Consider the following 22388-nt stretch of genomic DNA (forward strand, 5'->3'; position numbering starts at 1 on the left):
TAAAAAAATAAGGACTCACGGTGATATTTCTGATATGATATACACTGATATTCTTTTGTTAAAAAAAATGTCAAAAACAGGTTCTGTTTTTCATTAAAGAAAGGCAGATAGGTTTGTTTATCTGATTGAAATTGTTTCATTTAATTTCATTTCATAAATTAAAAAAATGTCAATAAACTCAAACGACGGCAACTTTATAACTATATGTGTTTGTTTTAAGTTATATTCGTTCAATAGACAATTCAAAATTCAATCATATAAAGCTTTGTTCGACAAATAATTGTGATGGTAGTGTTTAAACAACAACAGATTTTCCGTTTATCATTTAATTATAATTCTGAACTGCACTGTAATTAGTTTATGAAGCAAAATTCTCTTTGATTCTAGGAATATGAAAAGATTCAGGGAATATTCAACTACAAAGATAGGAATAATATTATCAACATGCTTATATTTTCAAAGTAAAGTCAAGTTGAACTATCTGAAATGAACCGTTCAACCATTCTATTAAAAAGTTATTTCGGAATCAGTTTTTAAACAACAAACAAATATATGGAAACGAAAAAGTACCTATACTAATAAGTGATGGTGTCTCTTGTGCCATTGTTCAATTTGACATTCATCCAAAAAATGCAAGAATTCCATGCTTCCCTAATCACTGAGCATGATATGAATTATAAAAAAAAAATATCGCCTATCCATATTCACTGTTCCTTGCAATGATATGATACCCGTAACCTTCAATTAATATCTTCTTATACTATCTACTTTTCCAAGAAAACGGTAGACCAAAAAAGTAATAGTCGAGACACCTAATTCTTTTTTAATTTATGAATATTAAAACTGTCAAATTTAAAATGTCCTTAAAGCACGTTTTTTGCTGAAAAAAATTATAAAACAAACGTCTTTTTAGATGATGAAACAGTTTGGGCAAGAAGCAATCGCCTCCAGACCTTGTCAAATAAAAATAACAGGTTATTAACCTTATGATATTTAAGGTAAAAAAAAAAAAAAAACGATTAACGATTTTATATTGAATAAAGATTGACTTTCATTTTAAAATTCCATTAAAAATGATATTTGAATATTGATTGTTAGTAATAGTAATATGTAACAAATCCGGTCATATATAATAATATATGATATATATATATAGTACTGATTAATAAATATTAGCTAAGATATGTGGAATACATTATACTACGTACAGAAATACAGTTAACTTATCTATTCCCGAATTATTATAATTTAAATGAAGGCAGTACAATACGATCGAAAAATAAGTTGTCGGATTGACGGATTAAAGAGCTTTACGAGGCACTGCCAAAGTTGAAATAAAGGCTATATCAGAGACCTACATGTTAGATAATCGGTTTAATGACACAACTCGAATCTAGTGCTACTTTTGAAAGCTATCCAACACGTGATGTTTTGTATCTCATGCTCAGCGGTATAGGAAAATATAAAACCTAAGTCCTACAAGATTAGTCCTATTATTAATCCGTGAGAACTAATATTATGCTCTCTTTGAATGTATTTACACTGGCACGCATCAAAAGGACTGGAACATTCCAGTTCCCACGGATTAATAATAGGACTAATCTTGTAGGACTTAGGTTTCATACATATCACATATTGTATCGCAATAGCTTTTTTTTTTATGTCAAAAGGTGGCAAACGAGCTGGCGGCTCACCTTATTTTTAATGTCAAAAGGTGGCAAACGAGCAGGAGGCTCACCTGATGGAAATTGGTATGTACCAATACTAACTATTGCGATACAATATGTGAGCGAATAAAACTTGCCAAGACGGTCTCGCTCAAACAATAATAAATTGATTTGACCTTTTTTATATTTTTTATAATTTTTTTATTGCTTATATTGGATTTTGTTTGCATTACATTTAAAAATTTAATTTTATTTACTTTTTTTTAAATTTATTTCAATGTGTAAGATCCTGACGCTACAAAATGAAAGTGACAAGAGATTAAAAATAAAACTACTATTTTAATTTTAAGTTAACCTTTTCAAAGCTAGAACAATTTTTCAAAGTTGAATTGAAGTGCAAAGTTTCTATAAATTACGTTTCAAAAGAAAAACTTTTATGATGCATAAAGGTTTTGATTCTATTCTTCTTCTTTTTTGAAATTACAAGTGCATTCAGTTTTTGAAAGCTTCAGTTCGGTTTGAACTTCGAAGTGTAAAAATCAATTATTATGTCCACGAAACTTTTAAAAATTATTTATTTATTTGAATTAGCATTAATCATTATTAATACTTTGTGTAAATTAAACTAAATTGCTGTTGTACTTATTTTTCCCATTTTTTCAATAATAAAAATATTTACTGGAATTTGCTTTTGACAGATATACATATATGACCTTGACTTAATATGTAGTTTTTGAAGCAATTACTTTCTATAGGAGAGTAAACCGCTTCGTTACGTAACGCGTTACGGCGCCAGTCTGTCTGGATTCAATTTTTTTTACGCTTACGGTAGCGGTAGGCAGGTTCCTCCTCTCTCACTCTAACCCACAGCGCTAGTCGTATTTAGGACAGTTTAAGTTATCACTTATGTCGGGCGTTTCGAGATGCACACGTATTTTTATTTTTTAAATCACCTTACTGACACTGACTTGTTGACAATTTTCTCTCCAACTAGTTTGACATAATGAGCTAAATCCCAAAAAATATTCGACACAACATCTTACACAGCCTATGTCATTGGAAAAATACTTTTTGAAACCAGATATAAAAAAAGCAAAACTTACCTCTTCAAAATATTTTTCCCATATATTATCAATTTATAATCAATTTTACCCATATATTAATAGGGACTATTATAGAATCGACATATTAGCGATACCTGAAGCACGTTAACAGTAAATGGAAGCACGAACGATGATTTCACGTACGGTAACATAAGCTTCGAAGGCTTGCTGTTGAATACAATAGGAATTTTTCACATTCAGAATTTTTAGGTTAGAAAAGTGTCATGTCACCAAAAAATATAGATTTATGCCTGCATGTATAGTGTTCTTTGGTTTTTTATCAAATTCTAAATGCTTTATAATATCACAATGTTATGATTTTAACGAAAATGAAAGCACCTATTCTATTTAATTTGAAATAAAAAAAACCATTTTGTTATATTATTTGAGATCTGGATTTAATTTATTTCTACAGCAAAAACTTATCTGTCCAATATTTAACCCTCTGGTTTAATTATGAACTTACCACTATTACGTATAATTCAATGAGAATTTACTTATAATACATCTACCGAAACCTTACACATGTATTAGTGCAAAAAGATTCATTAAAAGTATATAACATCTCGCCTTATTGCCTCCACTGGTAACAGGAGGGCTGATTAGTTTTTTGCCCACAGGATCGGAATTGCGATTCAAAGGGAAAATGCTGCTAGCATTCTTGCCCATATTCCACGCGGTCATGCTATTATACAGCTACTATTTTTAATTCTTATTTGTATATAGTTAGTGACTATATGCAAGGATTTAATGTTAATAATTCTTATGAAACTAAATACCTTTACCTGTTAAACAGTTTATAGTAAAATTTTAAATTTAATAATTACAAATCCTGTATTTGCACTCCATTATAATGTATTCGTATCACTATATCACTATTCGTAATATATGATAAATTACAATGATGCCCTTATAAAAGTTAAGCGAGGAGACATAGTTTATAGCAATTGTAAAAAAAATGTTTGTTGATTGATGTACAACAAACAAAAAAATACAGAATTCTCAGGTAACAAAACGTAACGTAACGTAACGTAACTACACGGAATTGATAACTCAAGCAAGCAATGCTTCTATAATTATTATTATAAAAAAATTTGACACAACACAAAGACATACTAGATGTACGATATGTACTTATACATATTCTGGCATGATGTCTCGTCTCTGGTCTGATGTATTATTTGTAACAGCTACTGATATCCGTCAATAGTCTGGATATACAATAGAATTGGTTTTAGAATTAACAATCCTTGATGAATTAGATATTGTACAATTTATAAATTATTAACTATAATATCAATGTTAATTGTTCTAGATACTTGTTAATTAATTGGCACTTCATTAGTACATTATTGATTATATAAATTATATGACACCTATGTTTTTATTTAATTCTACGTTTTATTTGATTATGTTTAAACCTATTTTCTTGAAACACATGTAACAGGTAACTTGGTGCTTTGTTTAATATTGCATAATAATTTCGATAAACTTAAACTCAAATTCCTTTATACAATATAGAAGCATTACAATTACTTATTGATAGTAAAATCAAATCAAATCTAAATATACTTTATTCAAGTAGTCTTTTCCAAGCACTTTTGAATGGTCATTTAACAAATTATCAAAGTAAAGCTACCACAGTCAAATTAAACACTACCACCAGTTCGGAAAATGAACCTGACCTGAGAAGAACCGGGGAAAGAAACTCAGCTTTTTTTCGTCAAACTAACAATATATAAAAATATATAAATAAGACATAAAAATGTATCTGATATAAAAATTTAGTATATGTGTTTTTTCGTTTCAAAACATTCAGTGGTCTAAATATTTCTACAATCACTTAATTGGGCCTACTGGCTTTGTGCAAGCCCGTTTGGGTAGGTACCAATCATTTATTGTAGCATATTCTACCGCTAAGCAATAATTCTTAGTTCTGTTGGGTTCTGGTTTGAACAGTTAGGAAGCCAATGTAACTATATGCACAAGGAACATGATATGTCAGTATCCATGGTTAGTGGCGAATTCGTTATGTAAGAAACTATTAAAATTTAATACAATTTCTATGACAATGATGATCTCATATTTTTTAATTTAAAAAATAAATTACATTTCAAAATTATCTAGGCAAAAGTTCTACTACTTACAGGTAGTCTCACCATGCAATATCATATTACACAATGTATGTATTGAAAATACAAATATAACACCAGCAATAAAATTAATAATAAGAAGTATAATATATTTTTTAACTATTATATATTGAATGATAATTAATAAAACCAATAAGATAAACCATAAAATTAGAATTAAGCACAAGTAAAATTCTTTGTTTTTCGATTTAACTGAGGGCAACTATCGTGGCATATGTTTAAATCTTTTATTTGAATACTGACAGTGATGTATAACAATGATTATCTCGATATAATGGAATTTTTTCCCACTTGCGTTCTATATAATCTGGTATAAAAGAAATTACTCATATTACGGGAATTAATGTGAGAGACGTTTACGTTTCTTTTAGGTTTTGTGTTTTTTTTTTCTTACTATACGATCGTACAAAGCCAATCCGGTAACAGAGACCATAAAAAGTTATTCATCATTTTATAAATATTATTATGAAAAAAATATATATATGTAAATAATATACTCAGCATTGCTTAACTCATCTTCTCTAACTAATATATTTAATAGATAATCCAGGTAAATAACACATTATTAAAATTTTATCACTGAATTGAGATGGATGTTGGATAAATCACCTGCATCTTAGCCAATAATAACATATACACGAGAAAACACTGATATTTCGAGTGTTTGATTTGTGTTCATAATTAATCTTCTATTGGTGTATCTGCATTTTTCGATGGGACGAGTAATCCGATAAAACTGCAAACAATTCATCGCCGGCACTTCTGGCCTTTACACCGACCAGGCATGAATGCAGAGGATTTTTCTGGATGATTCTTAAATCGAAATACTCCAGTTCTTTTAACAAAAACAAAAAACGTCAATTATGTTTTTCAAGAGCAAATATCTTTTACAGAATTTTTACTCGTAAATAACAATTTTAAATGAAATTAGAAAGACTGCTTGTCTGTCGATCAAAGTAATACTAGTTATCTTAACTGGAATTGTGATTATTATTGTTTTCTATTAAATGTTAAGTTGAAGCGTCTGTTAATAAAGTAGAAATTAAGTTTTTCATTAAAATTAGACATGTTAGTCCACGGTTATTAATGTTGGCGACGCTCCGGAACAGGGAACAGCGTGGAGGGCTGTAGTTACATTTTGTAAGGTCTTGTTCCAGAAGTAGACGGCGGAGCGGGAACGGGAAATATCCGATCCGAAGAGGAACAATAAAGGCGTTGTCTCAAAAAATCTACAACCCAGGGCTAAAAGATAAGACTATGAGTCTTATCTTATCACCCCTAGGGGTGTAGACGCGGCAGGTGGGGACTCACGCGTTCTGTTTCAGACGCCTTGAATAAGAAAGCAGCTAGGAAGGCCTCGTGCCCTACACTTTAACGAGGACACTCCATGGGCGAGATCACCTAAGTCTAAATAGTAAATTAATACGTTCAGAGTAACGCCAGTTTGAATGTCATTTTCAGAGGATTCTACTAATCTCGTACAAACAGAACCTGCCGTTGTAATTAAAAGCTCATAATAATTATATTATTGTATTTTGTGTGTTCCGTGTATCTTAGAATAAATGAAAAATCTATTATGTTTACATTGTAGTACTCGAACATATTTATCGCAAATAAATTTGCTCGACCCTAAGCCTCAACTCGTCGCGCTTGTTATATTCTGTTCTTATATTTTTTCTATTTCCTATGACTAATTTTAAAAATATTTTCATACATTTTAGTGTTTTATTTATTATTAAATATTTTTTTAAGTATTCTCTTTTATACCTAAAAAGCTGACTATTTGAGCAAAATTGTTTCAGATACACCAATATCAACGCACTGAGATTCCTCAGGATCAAGACTGATTAATCCTGAAAGTCTTAGACCTATAAGGCATAGGTATAATACCTGCACCTGATGATCAAGACTAAAAACAGTAGCAAAGCCACTAGCGATAACTAGTACGACTATATTTGCATATAATTTAAATATTTAGGTAGGTAGGTGGTTTAGGTTTTAGTTTGTTGTTGTCTACATACATATCGAAATGTTCTGCTTCAGCAGTATCAATATCAGTTAGTTGACTAACTATAACAGCCGCATTCTGTGGATCTGAGGCTTCCGTTTGTTTGGGTTGTTCGTTACAGAAGCATCTAGAGACGATTCATTCATAATGAAGATTCCATTCGAGTTTCAAATGTAAAGATACTAAGATTAGTTCTATTCAATGTTACGTTACAACTACACATTTAGATTTTTTTGGTATTTTTTGACATTACTTTCTGCTTTCCTCACTCAAGCGTATCAAATTTCTATTCATACTCTTTCATAGTACATCAGTCATATTTTATTCCGTCTGTACCTTGTCATCCGTGGTTCAAAATTTGACGAGTAACTCTAGCATTGAATTTACTAATAAGAATACACTCCGGTTTTTCGGTAGAATCTATATTCCGATCCGAGGTTAGTTTTACATTTTATAATATAATTGTATAAAATTACGATACAATATTATTTTTTATTATTATTTTGTAGGACATTTATTAGTAGTTATATATTTTGTATATAAATCAATAAATATTATGGATACAACATCGTGGGTTATTTTTTTAACCAAAATGTGTAACTTTTAATGATAAGAAAAAATCTTAAATTTTTCGCAATTTTTACATTACAATATTTATATTTAGTTAATTGTATGTGTAAGTCTTAAGGACGCAAGGAGTAAAGATAAAATAAGATTTGTATCAAAATCAATTCTTAACTCATAAACACAAATTAAGCACATGAAAATTCAGTAGTGCCTGCCTGGGTTTGAACCCGAAATCATCGGTTAAGATGCACGCGTTCTAACCACTGGGCCATCTCATTCTCTATGTTTATAATTCATCTCGTGCTCGGCGGTGAAGGAAAACATCGTGAGGAAACCTGCATGTGTCTAATTTCAACGAAATTCTGCCACATGTGTATTCTGCTCCAAACCTTCTCCTCAAAGGGAGAGGAGGCCTTTATCCCAGCAGTGGGACATTTACGGGCTGCTAATGCAATTCTTAACTGGTACGGCTGAGTAAAGTAATTGATTACTTATACCTAATCATGATTTTCGTTCATAGTAGTTTGCCTTGGTAATAGGGTTCTGTGCAAGCTCTTCAGAGAAGGTACCACCCATTTATTTATTATTTGACTGCTAAATAATATTAAATGTAATTTTATTACGGTTTGAATAGAGCATAGACCAGTTTTATAAAACACTCACTCACTCACTCACTATAAAACAGATGTCTTAGTTCCCAAGATTGGTAAAGTAAGGAACTTTTAATTTTTCTAATTTCACGTAACTGCTCATGGATAGTCTGTCTACCTATTAAAAATAAATAAAACCTGACAAATATTGTTGCTATTTATTGATGTATTAGTTTTATACTTAACACCTATATATATAAGGTATATGTTTCGTACGATTCGTAGATAATTAGTAACAAAAGAACTAATCTAACTCTGATCAAAGATGTAACGAGCCATTGAATTTTCGTCGACAGGGGTTAGGAATTATGATATAACAAGAATCAATCGTAAAAGAGAGCACATGTGGGAGGCACGTTCAGTATTGACGTGTCCCAATTAGGGATGTCTCTCGATAAATACGTTGACTCTGAAATTGTTAAGGCGAATGAATGTATTCATATAAAACTATTAAAATAGAACTATATATTCCAACAAAACTGTAGAAAAAACTTACCTTGTAGGAAAGGTATTAACTTGCAAAGCGCGGCGCCAAACAGAAAACGCCTGTATATTTGTCCGACGAGTGTGAAAGGGAGGCAGAATACTCCCAGCAGGAAATCTGATATTGCCTGTAAATAAATAAAAATATATTAGTATTTATGGTACGAGAAACCTAAAGACCTCTTTGGTTAAGAATTCCAAATTCAAATTTATAAATTCATTTAGATAGCTAGCTGGTATATTTGAGTTTTGAAAACAGTCATTCGTTTGATTTTTTCATTACTTTTTTCTTTGGCGTCACTTATTACCGTACAATGGAAAACTCACTATATATTTACGAGTACGAGTTCTACCGTGGTATCAGTGCTGCAGAAACAGCTCGAGGGATTAATGATGTGTACGGTACTGGTGTTGCAAAAGAAAGCATGGTAGGTATTTGGTTTCAAAGTTTTCGTTCTGTAAATTTCGACCTTCGGAACCAACCCCGTGGCCGGTCGGATACCAAAGTGGAATATGAAGAAATAATAGCTATTATGGAAGTGGATTCATCACAAAGCACTTCAGAGATAGCAGCAGGCTTCGGGGTAAGTGATAAAACTGTAATTATCCACTTAAAGCAAATCGGGGACGTAAAATTTTTGACACAATGATTACGGCTGATATATGTTGTCAGCAACTGCAAACCATGAAGGAAGCACTAGATGCTAAATAACCGAGATTGGTCTGCGGCTGCCACTGCGGTTTTACGACAACGCAAGACCTCACACTGCACAACAAACATCAGCTAAGTTAGATAAGCTACAATTGGAATGTCTGCAACATCCACCTTAATTCCCGGACCTTGTTCCAACAGTGTTCCATTTTGTGCAAGCCCGTCTGCGTAGGTACCATCCACTCATCAAATATTCTATCGCTAACATCTTTGAAGAGTGAGTGAGCCTGTGTATTTTTTTTAAAATAACCATTAATATATTATCTATACAAATATTATAAATGCGAAAGTAATTGTGTCTGTCCATCTATCTGTTTGTCATGCTTAGACGGATAAGCCACTTTAAATTTATAAATTTGAACTATAATAAGTATTTAAACTCTATATTTCAACAAATTACAATTCATATAATATAAGCAATGAAACAATTGAGGAATAATTAGTTGAAGAGCACGTCAATATGATAGACAAAACCAAGTGGGCAATATGTCAATTTTATTAAATAAAAAAAAATACAGAAATGATTATTTTTTTCTGTTTTTGCTCTTAGTTGTCTCACGCGTACTAAGATATCTTGTAAGCACTATCGTCAGTACGTCGTACCTACTAATGCACGCCGACGGTAATAATTTAAATGGAATGGCGCACCTTCGTGCGTGAATATACCTGCCTGAAATCCGCTTTTGTATCATGTAAATTCAAACGTGTCTACAGTTACAAATATCAACCAACACGGCAATAAAACCTGCTACTCAGCATTCATTCGGTCTAATTTTTTATGTGACACATAACCAGTGTTCATAACGTATTTAAACGACGTATTAAACAATAATTTTTAATTAGAATTGATATTCCCATATATTTTTGTACGTTATATTATGAGTAAATAATTATTATATTATATAACTTTTTAAATATGTCAGGGAATTTGTTGTCGTCTTTAAGTTGGGAGGGAATGCTGTTAGCCTTAAGGCGCCTTATAAAATACATAGTAATTAAAAAATAAATAAATGTTACCTGATAAACTAATTGTCCGTAACTTTACATTCTACATTACGTTTGGAATTTTTTATGTGGTTTGGAACTTAATTACGTAATAGAATAAAGAAAAGACAAAGTAAAAGAAATATAAGTCGTTAAAACAATTTCGATCTTATATCAATTATTAGTAACATAACAATTTAATAAGAGTTTTTATCACGTAATAAATTCATTTAAGGTTTATAATGGCTTACTCTCATAAAAAAAAAAGTCTAAATTAGTTTCTTTAAGCATTTCACTTTTCTCGTTAAGGTTTAAGTTCACAATAAACTTTGTAAAGGTACATTAACTATATAACAAAAGAGCGAAATTTTATTGGATTTGTTACAAACAGAAATAAATACAACTTATAAACTGAGTGAGAAATGGAAAGTTGTATTAACAACACGAATGTGCACTACCTTTACGAAGACTATGTAACACAGCTGTAATAAATTCAAGTCACCTTTATAGCGATGTGTAGAAAAATAAACACACGTTACGGAAAATCTGCAGAAAAATGCGCATAATTTTAGACGACACGACCAACCTTCACTGAATTCATAATCAAAATGACCATTTAAAATTTGCTATATTGCATTACATTTATTTTATCTTTGAGCATAAAAGGTGCAAAGAAACATGAATTAAAAGACAAAAAACCAAGCTATAACATATTTATATTACGATATATCAAATATAGTTTAGTAGCCGGATGAAGTTAATTGTACAGATGCAAATACTTGTCTTGTACGAGACTCAAAGACTTTTAATAAGGGGTACGCAGTGTATGAGCACTATAAATAAAACTTCATTCACACATCATCATTTACGCACACAGAGAAAGCTTATTACAAAGGCGTCTATGAAGATTTTTATCCCAGAAAGGAAAAATGATTGCTTAAAAATTTTTAAGGCTATCAAAAATAAAAACAGATAAAAGTTGAAGAATTGCTATGTACCGATACGCAGACCAAGTCGCTTTGTTATGGATTGATGAATCTAATTAAACGTTTTCTAAAATTAAATTAAATTCTCCCTAGTATATAATTAACATGCATTTTATTTTATATCTCAGAAGCGTGATAAATAATATGACGATGATATCATTTTAACTAAGCTGCGTTTAATTTAAAACACGTTTGGTTATAATTAGTGGACCACGAATCCTGCAGTATAACACTATCAACGATTGAGTTAATTAGTCACCAGCGTGGGAAACCTACTGTAAAAAATATGAATAACCAAAAAAAATATTCACGTTACAAAATTAATCAAAATGAAAAAAATGTATATTATATTATATAAAGGAGCGTCAAGGAGTAGTGATTGATGATTTTAGTTTTAATCGTAATAGTTTATGATTTAGAATTTAATCGAGAGTAAAATCTAGATTGATTAATTTCGAATGGAGTTAGCTGTGGTCTAACAATGGCGGAAGGAATACTTTGACAGTTAATACCCAGTGCGCACTTATTTATGCGAGCGTGTACACCGAATCTTACAGATATATTCCAAGATATTTGAATAAAAAAACACCACTTTTAAATAACAAGAATAAGATAGTATCAAAAATATTTATTTTTAATGGGTGTATGGTATATAGATAGCTTGGTTTGCTACTGATTTAATAATAAAAACGAAAAAATGTGTAATTATGAGCCTATAATACCCATAGCTGGGCTAAGGCTTCCTCTACATTTAAGTTTCATTTAGGACCTGATATGCTGAAATAAGCTGCTAATTCATACAATTCATACAGGCTTCCTTAGGTTTACCTCCAAACGCCAATCATGAGATGAATTATAAAATCAAATTAGGCACACAAATTTTAACGGTGCTTGCTCTGGCTTGAACTTACAATCTCCGATTGAGATTTAAGTATTTTAGCCACTAGGCCATCTTTGCTTTTTTACATTAACTTATATAATGAACTTACAAGCCTAACCTGATTTATGAAAATGTAATAACAGGGCCGTGAATTTTCTACGGATAAAATAGCTTGCATTTTCCACGGATTTATTTCACACCTACGATGTTCCTAATTATAGAGTGCATCCTACCAAAATCCTAAAGGCCAACATTAAACACAAAATATATAAAAAAAAAACTCTTATTTAATTTTTATTAATCGTTATTTGTTTTTAATAAAAGTACTCGTGTCGCTTAATGGTACGTGATCTAGCAATGTTTGCAAGGACAAATTTTAGGTCAGTTTATTTATTAAAGCTTACGTGTGCCCCTGGCTACTGGGATCGGTTGTTTTTTTCTATGCGTCCCAATTGTGCTGGTGATAAAATTTATAATTTTCAAATAATTTTAGGTCAATCAAGCTGTCAAAAAAACTCGTTTGGTGAATAAAAGAAATACACTTTCGAACTATTTTAGTACAGATGACACTTTAATATCTAATAGGTATAGTGATGCTATCAATTTCGATAAAGAGTAAAAAATATAAATTTACACGTGACATGCTATTAGTAGAAATAATAAAAATACTATATCCATTATTAAAAAAATTAAATTGAACTTAAAGATTTAACAAGACATCCTTATATTTGGATGACATGCACAAGATCGTATTGTGTGCCAATGATTTTTTTTTGATTTTTAAAGTAAAAAGAAGCCAAGCCATATTCTGACAATTTAAAGAATGTAAAAAATCAAGTATTCTATTTGAATTTCCTTAAATTCGCTCTTATGTCGTTTCTCAATATATATTTGATAATATTGCGAAGTATGTTCTTTAAAACATAAAATACTTTTGAAGAAACTTAATCTCTTAGCATCTCAAGAAACAAAAAATTATTCAATTGCAGAATTCAAAAAAATCGTGAAGAACCTTAGTGTGTTAAATAATATTACAAAACTAATGAATTGTTAGATGAGGACATACCTTGGAAACCAAACGATTGCCTCGGCTGTTTCAAATAGAAATATGCAAAAATGCATTGTAAATGCAATTGTCGAAAAATATATATATTAAAAATTAAAAAGTCTCGCTGAGTCTCTTTCGTTAGTTATTCTTAGATCTGTGGTGCTTCTTTCCGAAACAGTGGTAGATATGTTTTTTTTTTAACAATTAATTATATTAAAACCACCGAATTAATTGTAGAATTTCCTATCATTTAGCGAAGTGAATCTTAGTAATATTCCGTGAATATTTTTAGTTAGTATTTAAAGGGCATGTTTGAATAATACTTTTGATATGTTATAGCGTTAGGTTTACGTTTGAAGTTCCTTAATGGTATTTGTGAACCTATTAGGGCTCATTTTTTGTTCCACGAAACCGGTACCTTATAAGTTAATGTTACTAGTACTAAAACGCAAAACGCTATGTATTCACGAATAAAACCTTCATGGGATCATAACTTTTTATATTTTTTACCTATTAACGTTTAATATTATTCTTACAATATTAATAGGTTATGTTTAAGTTTATCTCAGATACATTTTCCATCCTGGATTATTATTATTATTATTATTTTTATATCTCCACCGACTTATGTTGTCCATGCCTTTGGTGTATTTTATTTTTAATTGGCTTTTTTCTTTACGTGTGCCTACACGGTTTCATTGTCAGGCATCACGATTTAAGTATTAGGAAAATAAAGGTCATTTTTAAATTATAATATGGTACTTATATCCAATATAAGCATGGGACTGTTGGTTGCTTTATAAACAAAAGCTTTGATATTTTGCATAAAATGATAATTTAATTTTTAATAATTGTTAAAATCAACAGATTTTCTTTTGTAAATAAGACTGTGTAGAAAAATCTTAGGTATTTTTGGTTATTTCAGTTCTTTGTACTATATTATTGCGTCGTTAATTAATATTTTTGCACATAAGAATTAAACTTTAACAACAAATTCCTTTAGTGTTAGATTTAAAGGTAATTTATGGGACACTAAAACAAAACTGTTAAAGTAAATTGTGAATGCTCTCAGTAATACGAGTTGTATATATAAGCTTATTGATATTTATTTTTGTAAAGGGTATACTGTTATCTATACCAAATCCCACAATTTTTCACTGCTAGAAAACGAAATTATTCCTCATTGCTAAAGGGAATAAATTGTGTTTACATCATAATATTTTGTTTATTAATAAATTAAATATAAACTCTATTTTATGTTTCACTATATGCCTATGAAGATTAATGAAATGCAAAGCTAAAACCGGTTCATATGATATAAAACTTACGATTTTCTCTTGTATGCAACATAAATAACATTATATTTTAGAAACTAGTTATGTTCTCAATTTTAGTTTTTTTTCTTCTAATAATTTTCCTAGTTAATATTGAATATCAGTATTTTATTTATAAATTGTATGTCATCCCGTGCGCGGTGAAGAAAACATCACGAAGAAATTTATTACTTGTAGGATGATATTCTACCACGAAAATGCTGCAAATCTTCTCCTCAAGGGAAGAGAAGCCTTGCCTAAAAGTTAAACATTTACATGAACATATTATGTGACAAGAGTGTGAGTATAGGCTTATGATCACTTGATCATAAACCAATGTCTCAATGTCATTTGCAAAACTTGTATTCGAATTATTATTTTTACTCAACGCTTAATACTTACCAAATTCAACAAATACACGTTCGTGACGGTCCTCATTCGTCTATTGCTCGCCAGTGTTGCTATCACGAGGCAGTTTCCAGATATCGAGAGCATGAAGATCAGGAAATATGGAGGTAGCACGAAACGCCATTCATATGCGTTGCTCACGATACTGACGTTCCGAACGGTGACATTTGTGACGCTCGAAGTTGCTTTCCTTACTAACGAACTGGCGTTGTACAGAGTTATGTTGGATTCCATTTTTGAAATCTAGAACAGAAAATATTTTTATTGAAATTTGTGTTATGATTTATTTAGATTCATCCGGGAATGACATAAAGTAAACATTAGTAAAAAAATTATACTCTAAAACTAGATGCATTACCTATTAAGGTGAATATGAGGTATTCATGCAACACGAAAGAATAAATTATTTATAATTAACACATTGAGATGACATTTTTAAAACTGAGTAAAACAAAAACAATATTACTGAAGTTATAAAAAAAAAACAATTAAAACTACACAGTGATATTAATCTCTATCAAATTTTATCATATCATAATCTGGTTAATTAATTTAATAATGCTTCAAATATAAAATATTTATTTCAAATTCATACAGCACACCATCGGTTTTCGGAATTTCAAGTTTAGGGTGTCTCCTTTCAAATATAAGTTCGCCCACACTACACTTTCGTCTACGTCTACGTCTTATATTATGAACGAATGCTAGGAACGCTTACACTCGGGTTCTCAGAATTCAATTTTAACCGATTATCCCACTTAACAGCCAAAGTAACAAAACAAATGAACTAACTGGAAGACAAAAATGCTGCGCGTATAACATATCCTCCGCCCAATCAATTCTCATTTTGTGAGCATTTTATTATTTTTTTATTTCATAGGTTCACTTAAAATATATATAAGATATATATAGTACGAGTTGGCGAAAAAGTAATATCCTAAGTAAAGTAATATGAATTCGATTTTAGAAATTCTGGAAGCTAAAATGGTCGAGACCGACTAGAGGGCAAATATGCAGTAAAAATTATTCCACGTTCTTCAGACGTGTAGCACTTCATGCCTTGTTGTCAACTAATTATCTATCTGTCTTTGTAGACAACATAGACGTCAAAGTACAGTGACACTTAAAGCCATTTGCATATTATAGCATATTCACATTATGATTTACATATTGCGATAGGTTTATGCTTCGGCAACAATCATACTAAATCGAAAAACACGATGAGGTTTGGTTTGTTGAAAATTCAATACTTGGTCGGATTTGAATCTTCTGCTGAGATTCACGTGTCCTAACCACTGAGCCATGTCAGCTTAATTATAGGCGACAATGACAAATTAACAGACACTTGCTATAACGCCTCATCCATTATAACGTGTCTGTTGTCTACACCTTAAGGGGTTGTTGAAACGTGGGTGAACAACGTTTCGTGTTTGCTAATTAAATGTCAACAAGGAGGTCTTAAATAAACCAATGAACACACGTCCGCATTTATAAAATCAATGATATTTCGCATTTAAATATCCCAATTAAGAAAAGCCTTAAGGCTGTTATTATGTTATTTGCAAGTGAGTTTTAAGCGAAGCAAGAGTACTCGCCATGAATTCGCAGCGAGTGCGCGAGGAAAACACACGTTTCGAATTCAACATCTGAATCCGTTATTAACTAATTAAATGAGAGAAAGTGACTATTATGTGTTGTTTTGCAAACGAATAAAAAATAATCCAAAAAACATGTTGTAAATTTATTTATAAAAAAATATTATATATATATATATAGGAACTGAAGAAACTTATAAAATTTCAACTGCGTAGAATTAGAGGAAGTGGTTCAAATATAACTTATAACACTTGATATATTATCTTCATACATTGCGCGCTGCGAAATCGCCAGAGTGAAAACATGATTGAAATGATAAAAGTTTGACAAGGTCGTAAATTTGTATATAATTATATAAATTGTAACTAACTTTACGTTGCATTTAATCTTTTAAAATTAATTATTTATGAGAGCCTGTTTTAATTTGAAATAGTTTACACATGTGATACTTTATCGTTTAAGCACTATTCGACATAGACATACAGTTAAAAAAAAATATCAAACCTAGTCGAAAAACAAAATTTAACGTATTTATAGAAAAAAATGATTTAAACTTCTCATTTTATATTCTATGATATTATTGACTTTTTTATGACGGCAAAGGTAATATACCAAAAAACCTAAGTAAATACGAGACATAAATCCAATATTCTAAAGCAATAGTATCGAAAAGAAAAACATAGCCTTAAAAAAAACTGCGATAGAATCTTACCAAGATTTTTTCTCAACTTAAAAACTTGAAGATTAAATGCAAAACGAATCCCTTAAAAATTTAAGTATACATGACTTTATCAGAAGAGTTCAAATTTCAACATCGATAACTTAGCTCGAAGATTTAAAAATTTAAAAGAGTTGTAAATTATCTTTGAACAGTTGAAAAAGTTTTATTATAATGAACTCACAGAGCTCTCAGAGCTTCCATCTTTACTGGGCCCAAATTCTACTAACAAATTGACAGTTCGTCGCAATCGAATCGAATCATAGTCGTTGACGTTCAGCCGTTTACATGTTCTACAAACGCAACGATCGATCAAAGCTATAATTCTCTATATAAATGAGCAACTTGGTTCTGTTACGATTAGGCTAACTAGGAATAGAATCGGGAACGTATCGTTATCGTTATAAGTTAGTACAATAGCTCACAGTTTCCAAATAATTTACACAAATACATATAAATATATCGTTCTTAATAACAATTGATTTCGTCTTTCACAATGATATGTTTAACTTATACTCGCCCGCGGCTTCGCTCGCGTTTTGGGGTTGGTTGTCATGTGTTAGGTAAGAAAGTAGCCTATGTCCTTCCTTGGAGTTCAAGTTTGCTTCATGCCAAATTTCGTCAAATTCGGTTCATTGGTTTGGCAGTGAAAGACAGACAGACAGAGAGTTTCACATTTATAATATTAGTATAGATTGTTGAGACGTGAACATCAACAATATAAACACAAATGAGGGTATCATTTCATAAGCTGTTTTAATGTTTGATATAGACTTTAATAATTATTCTTTTAATTAATCCAACATTATGAAGCGCGGACATAGCTTTGAACTTTACAATGCCTTTAAAAATATATTCAAAAAAAATTCTTCGTCATTATATTAAAAAAAAAAATTAACGAATGGAATACTAAGAACGTTACACTGCTTTCTTGAGCAGTCGTGTAAATAGTTAAATTACCGTGCTGTAAAATTTGTAATAGTCCACTAAAGTCATTAATAGATCGGTTCCCTCAAGAGGGTGAACGTTCATTAATAAATCTCATCTCACGCACACTACGACATCTCGTAAGCACAAGCTTCACTCATACTATTGCACACCAATAATTTATTATGGAGGGGAGTGCTGTGTCGTAGGTATATCTATATTGTTATATTTAAACATATATAATTAGCATTAGCAGCCCGTAAATGTCCCACTGCTGGGATAAAGGCCTCCTCTCCTTAGAGGAGAAGGTTTGGAGCATATTCCACCACGCTGCTCCAATGCGGGTTGGTGGAATACACATGTGGCAGAATTTCGTTGAAATTAGACACATGCAGGCTTCCTCACGATGTTTTCCTTCACCGCCGAGCACGAGATGAATTATAAATACAAATTAAGCACATGAAAATTCAGTGACGCTTGCCTGGGTTTGAACCCGAAATCATCGGTTAAGATGCACGTTTTCTAACCACTGGGCCATCTCGACTCAAAATAAACAATAAATAAGAGATATTGATAACGGTGTCCGATTGACCAATTTCGGTTAATACGGCCTTTCTCAAAAGTTACTAGTCAGTAGGATGTGCTGTGTGTGCGAAAACTCAAGTGATATACAAAGACATTTTAAACAGTTAAATCGTAAAATGTAGACATGAGGCATTTAGTTCGCAATAAACAGACTAACATATCTATTAATAAGTGATAAATAATTGTCAAATCTTTATGGTTTGTACATTTAAATGAAAATCGATAAAATTATTGGCAAAACATATTTACCGATAGTTCTAGTTTGAATTAGATCTATTGGGTCATGTTCGACTGGATATATATAATTTAAAAAAATGTATGCATCGTTCACCATTGCCAAATCGAGACATATCTAGAACAAGCGAACAAATTAACTTCCACATCCAATCCACGGATGCGATGTTAGTGGAAGCCGATTCGCAAATATTTTTGATGGACCTGCCTCAAATAGAAAGAGTAGTTGTTCATAGCAAAAACTTTGTGAACCAGCTTTAAGCTTGTATCAAACTCTTTATCAACTAATAAACGAAGACGGAACACACTATTGTTATAGAACATCAACCTTATACAATCAAGTCCTCCTAATATTATGTAGTTAACACAATATACATTGTTAGTAGAAATAGGATCTGATATAATCTTACTAGGATTACTTTGTGAGTTACGATTATATAAATTATTTAAATACGATACAATTATAAAAAAAATATATTTAATGTATTTTACTAATCTATATTAATATTATTATAAGTGCGAAACTTTTTCTATCTGTCTGTCTGTAACTCTTTAACGAAACCACTGAACCGAATTTGAGGAAATTTTGTATTGCAAGCAAGCTTGAACTTCAAGAAAAGCATACTTTTATGCCTAATACCTGACGAACGCCTAAAACGAGCGGAGCTACGGGCGACAACTTGTATAAAACGGCGTGTCTATGTGTATGAAAAAGGCAGCCATTTCATATTGTTAAAGGGGATACCTAAAGCAATTTCATAAGTACACTATGTCAAAACAATTCGCTATCTACATTTTAATTATTAGAAGATTTTATATTTTGGTTAATAAGCTTTGTTATAATGTAGTGTAAGAATATAAGAGATTTTTATTATTTGCCTACATATTTATTTTATTTACATGGTGGTAGGGTTTTGTGCAAGCCCGTCTGGGTTGGTACCACCCACTCAGCAGATATTCTACCGCCAAACAACAGTAATCAGTATTGTTGTGTTCCGGCTTGAAGGATGAGTCAGTGTAACTACAAGCACAAGGGACGTAACATCTAGTTTAGTTCCCAAGATTGGTGGCGCATTGGTGATGTAATGAATGGTCAATATTTCTTAGAACGCCTTTGTCTATGGGTGGTGGTGACCACTCCATACCACTACTACCATCCGGTGGCCCTTATATCATAAAAAAAAATACCATAAACATGACGTTTTGGTGAATGCCACCACGCCCTTTGTATAATTAAAAAGAAAAATTAAAAAATTGTGATAAAGTATTAATAACATCAGTAAAAAAGTAGTTAGGTCATTTTCGACGAAATAGTTAATTGTTTTAACATTCAAAATACGCTAAGGGCTATCTTAATAACATAGTTGGACAAAGTGAAACGAAGAATTTGCAATTATTGTCAAAACTATAGAGAATTGTTATCTACAGTAAAATTGGTATTGTGAATAGACGTGGTCTAAGTTTTAGATAAAGAGCAATCCTGTGTATCATTGAATACTCAGATTCATGAACTTTGCCAAAATAAACTTCTACATTAAATTATTTATCAAATTCCAATAATGCACTTTCGAATTTAACATCACATATTTTCTATAGAGCCGACATGGTCCAGTGGTTAGAACGCGTGCATCTTAACCGATGATTTCGGGTTCAAGCCCAGGCAGGTTTGAATTTTCATGTGCTTAATTTCTGTATATAATTCATCTCGTGCTCGGCGGTGAAGGAAAACATCTTGAGGAAACCTGCATGTGTCTAATTTCAACGAAATTCTGCCACATTTGTATCCCGCCAACCCGCATTGGAGCAGCGTGGTGGAATATGCTCCAAACCTTCTCCTCAAAGGGAGAGGAGGCCTTTAGCCCAGTAGTGGGAAAATTTACAGGCTGATAATGATAAAAAAAATGATAATATTTTCTATAGCGCCAATGTTTATGGGCGATGGTTACTAGTTACTGTGAGGTGAAAAAATTAACTAAATACGTAATTTTTCTTTTTATTTATAAAAATAGGTTTAGTTGTTAAATATTCAAGTTTTGAGTGTGTGTGTGTTCGTGTATACATAGTGTGTACGAACGTAAATCTGTGTATGTATATTTTGTCTTGCACACCATGTAATAATTTTGTGGAAAAAGTAAGGAATGGTTAATATTTCTTACAGTGCCTTTGTCTATGGGCGGTGGTGACCACTTACCATCAGGTAGCCCATATGCTCGTCCGCCAACCAATACCATAAAAAAAAAAGAAAGTGTGTGAGGTAAAATATGAGATTTTATTTTTGACATTTACCTAAGAGTATTTTTTTTATTGAAATGTCCTTGAAATTATGAAGTTACATTTTGGAAGAAGCGGGTTAGCTAATAATATAAATTAGAGTAACAGTGATTGATCCAGACAGTTATCCATAATTAAATTATTACTTTCCGAGAATTATGATTTGCACTCAATAAATTTTTAAATTCAAAGAATAAAGTTTTGTGTAAAACTTATACATAGATAGATTAAAAATTTCGTAGAAAAACGTATCCGTGCGTAAACTTTTGTTTCTTTAAAAATTATTCTTAAAATATTTCAGGAAATCGTTTTGCCGCTTAGATATACGAGAGAATCTATCATAGCAAATTAGTATGAGTGGACTCGGACTTCGCTATATTTCCGCCTAAGTAACTACTACAATAAAAATATCAATTCGCCGCATTTAAAAACTTTTCACGCACAGATTGAAGTAACAACATAAATTTGACACATTACATTTTTAGATCACATATACAAAATGGGCGGGGCAATCTCCTATAGACTAGTACTTCAATGTACGCAGATACGATTGGAGACATCTGGGGAATCTTAAGCCATATTTCATAAATTTAATCTATATTTTTTTACTTTGGTGAAAAATTTTAATTCTAAAATTCAAAATAAAAATATATTCTAATATTACAAATTTAGATTGTAATACTGCCTGAAAAATTAAAACAAAAGAAAATAATTAGAGATATAGATCATTAAAAAGTGTCGAGGTAATTTGAAAGAGTCGACATTGCCGAGACAAGCCAAGATTACGTGTTCAAGGACGAACAAGCGCCACCGACTTCTCATTTACTTTACGTTTATATTTCATACATTAATTTAAAATAAAATATCTCGTGGTAAGCCTCGTGTTTTAGATGAAAATCTTTCACAGATGAATCCATCAATCCACGTAGGAATAGCGTGGTGGAGCTCAAAATCTACCCCTTGAAAAGGAGAGGAGGCCTTATTAACCAGTGGAATGTATACAGGCTGTTAAGTTTTACGTTCATATGATATATATAAACTTATTTTATTTAAGGTATGGAAAAGAGTGATCTGCCGGTTTTGAGTTACTTGACA

General features: G+C 31.2%; 1 protein-coding gene across 1 annotated transcript in view; it reads right to left on the reverse strand.

Annotated features, from left to right (window-relative positions):
• The window catches only part of LOC125077997 (cholecystokinin receptor type A-like), a 96801-nt gene extending 80993 nt beyond the window's left edge, over positions 1–15808 (reverse strand). The window contains exons 1-3 of the mRNA XM_047690131.1: positions 15755–15808; positions 14957–15205; positions 8645–8759 (exon numbers count right to left, since the gene is read on the reverse strand). Of these exons, the coding sequence (XP_047546087.1) occupies positions 8645–8759; positions 14957–15205; positions 15755–15808 (418 nt within the window). The remainder of the gene's footprint in view (positions 1–8644; positions 8760–14956; positions 15206–15754) is intronic.
• Positions 15809–22388: the final 6580 nt, after the last annotated feature.

The sequence above is a fragment of the Vanessa atalanta genome, chromosome 4, assembly GCF_905147765.1.
Source record: "Vanessa atalanta chromosome 4, ilVanAtal1.2, whole genome shotgun sequence".
In the NCBI taxonomy this organism is placed as follows: Eukaryota; Metazoa; Arthropoda; class Insecta; order Lepidoptera; family Nymphalidae; genus Vanessa; species Vanessa atalanta.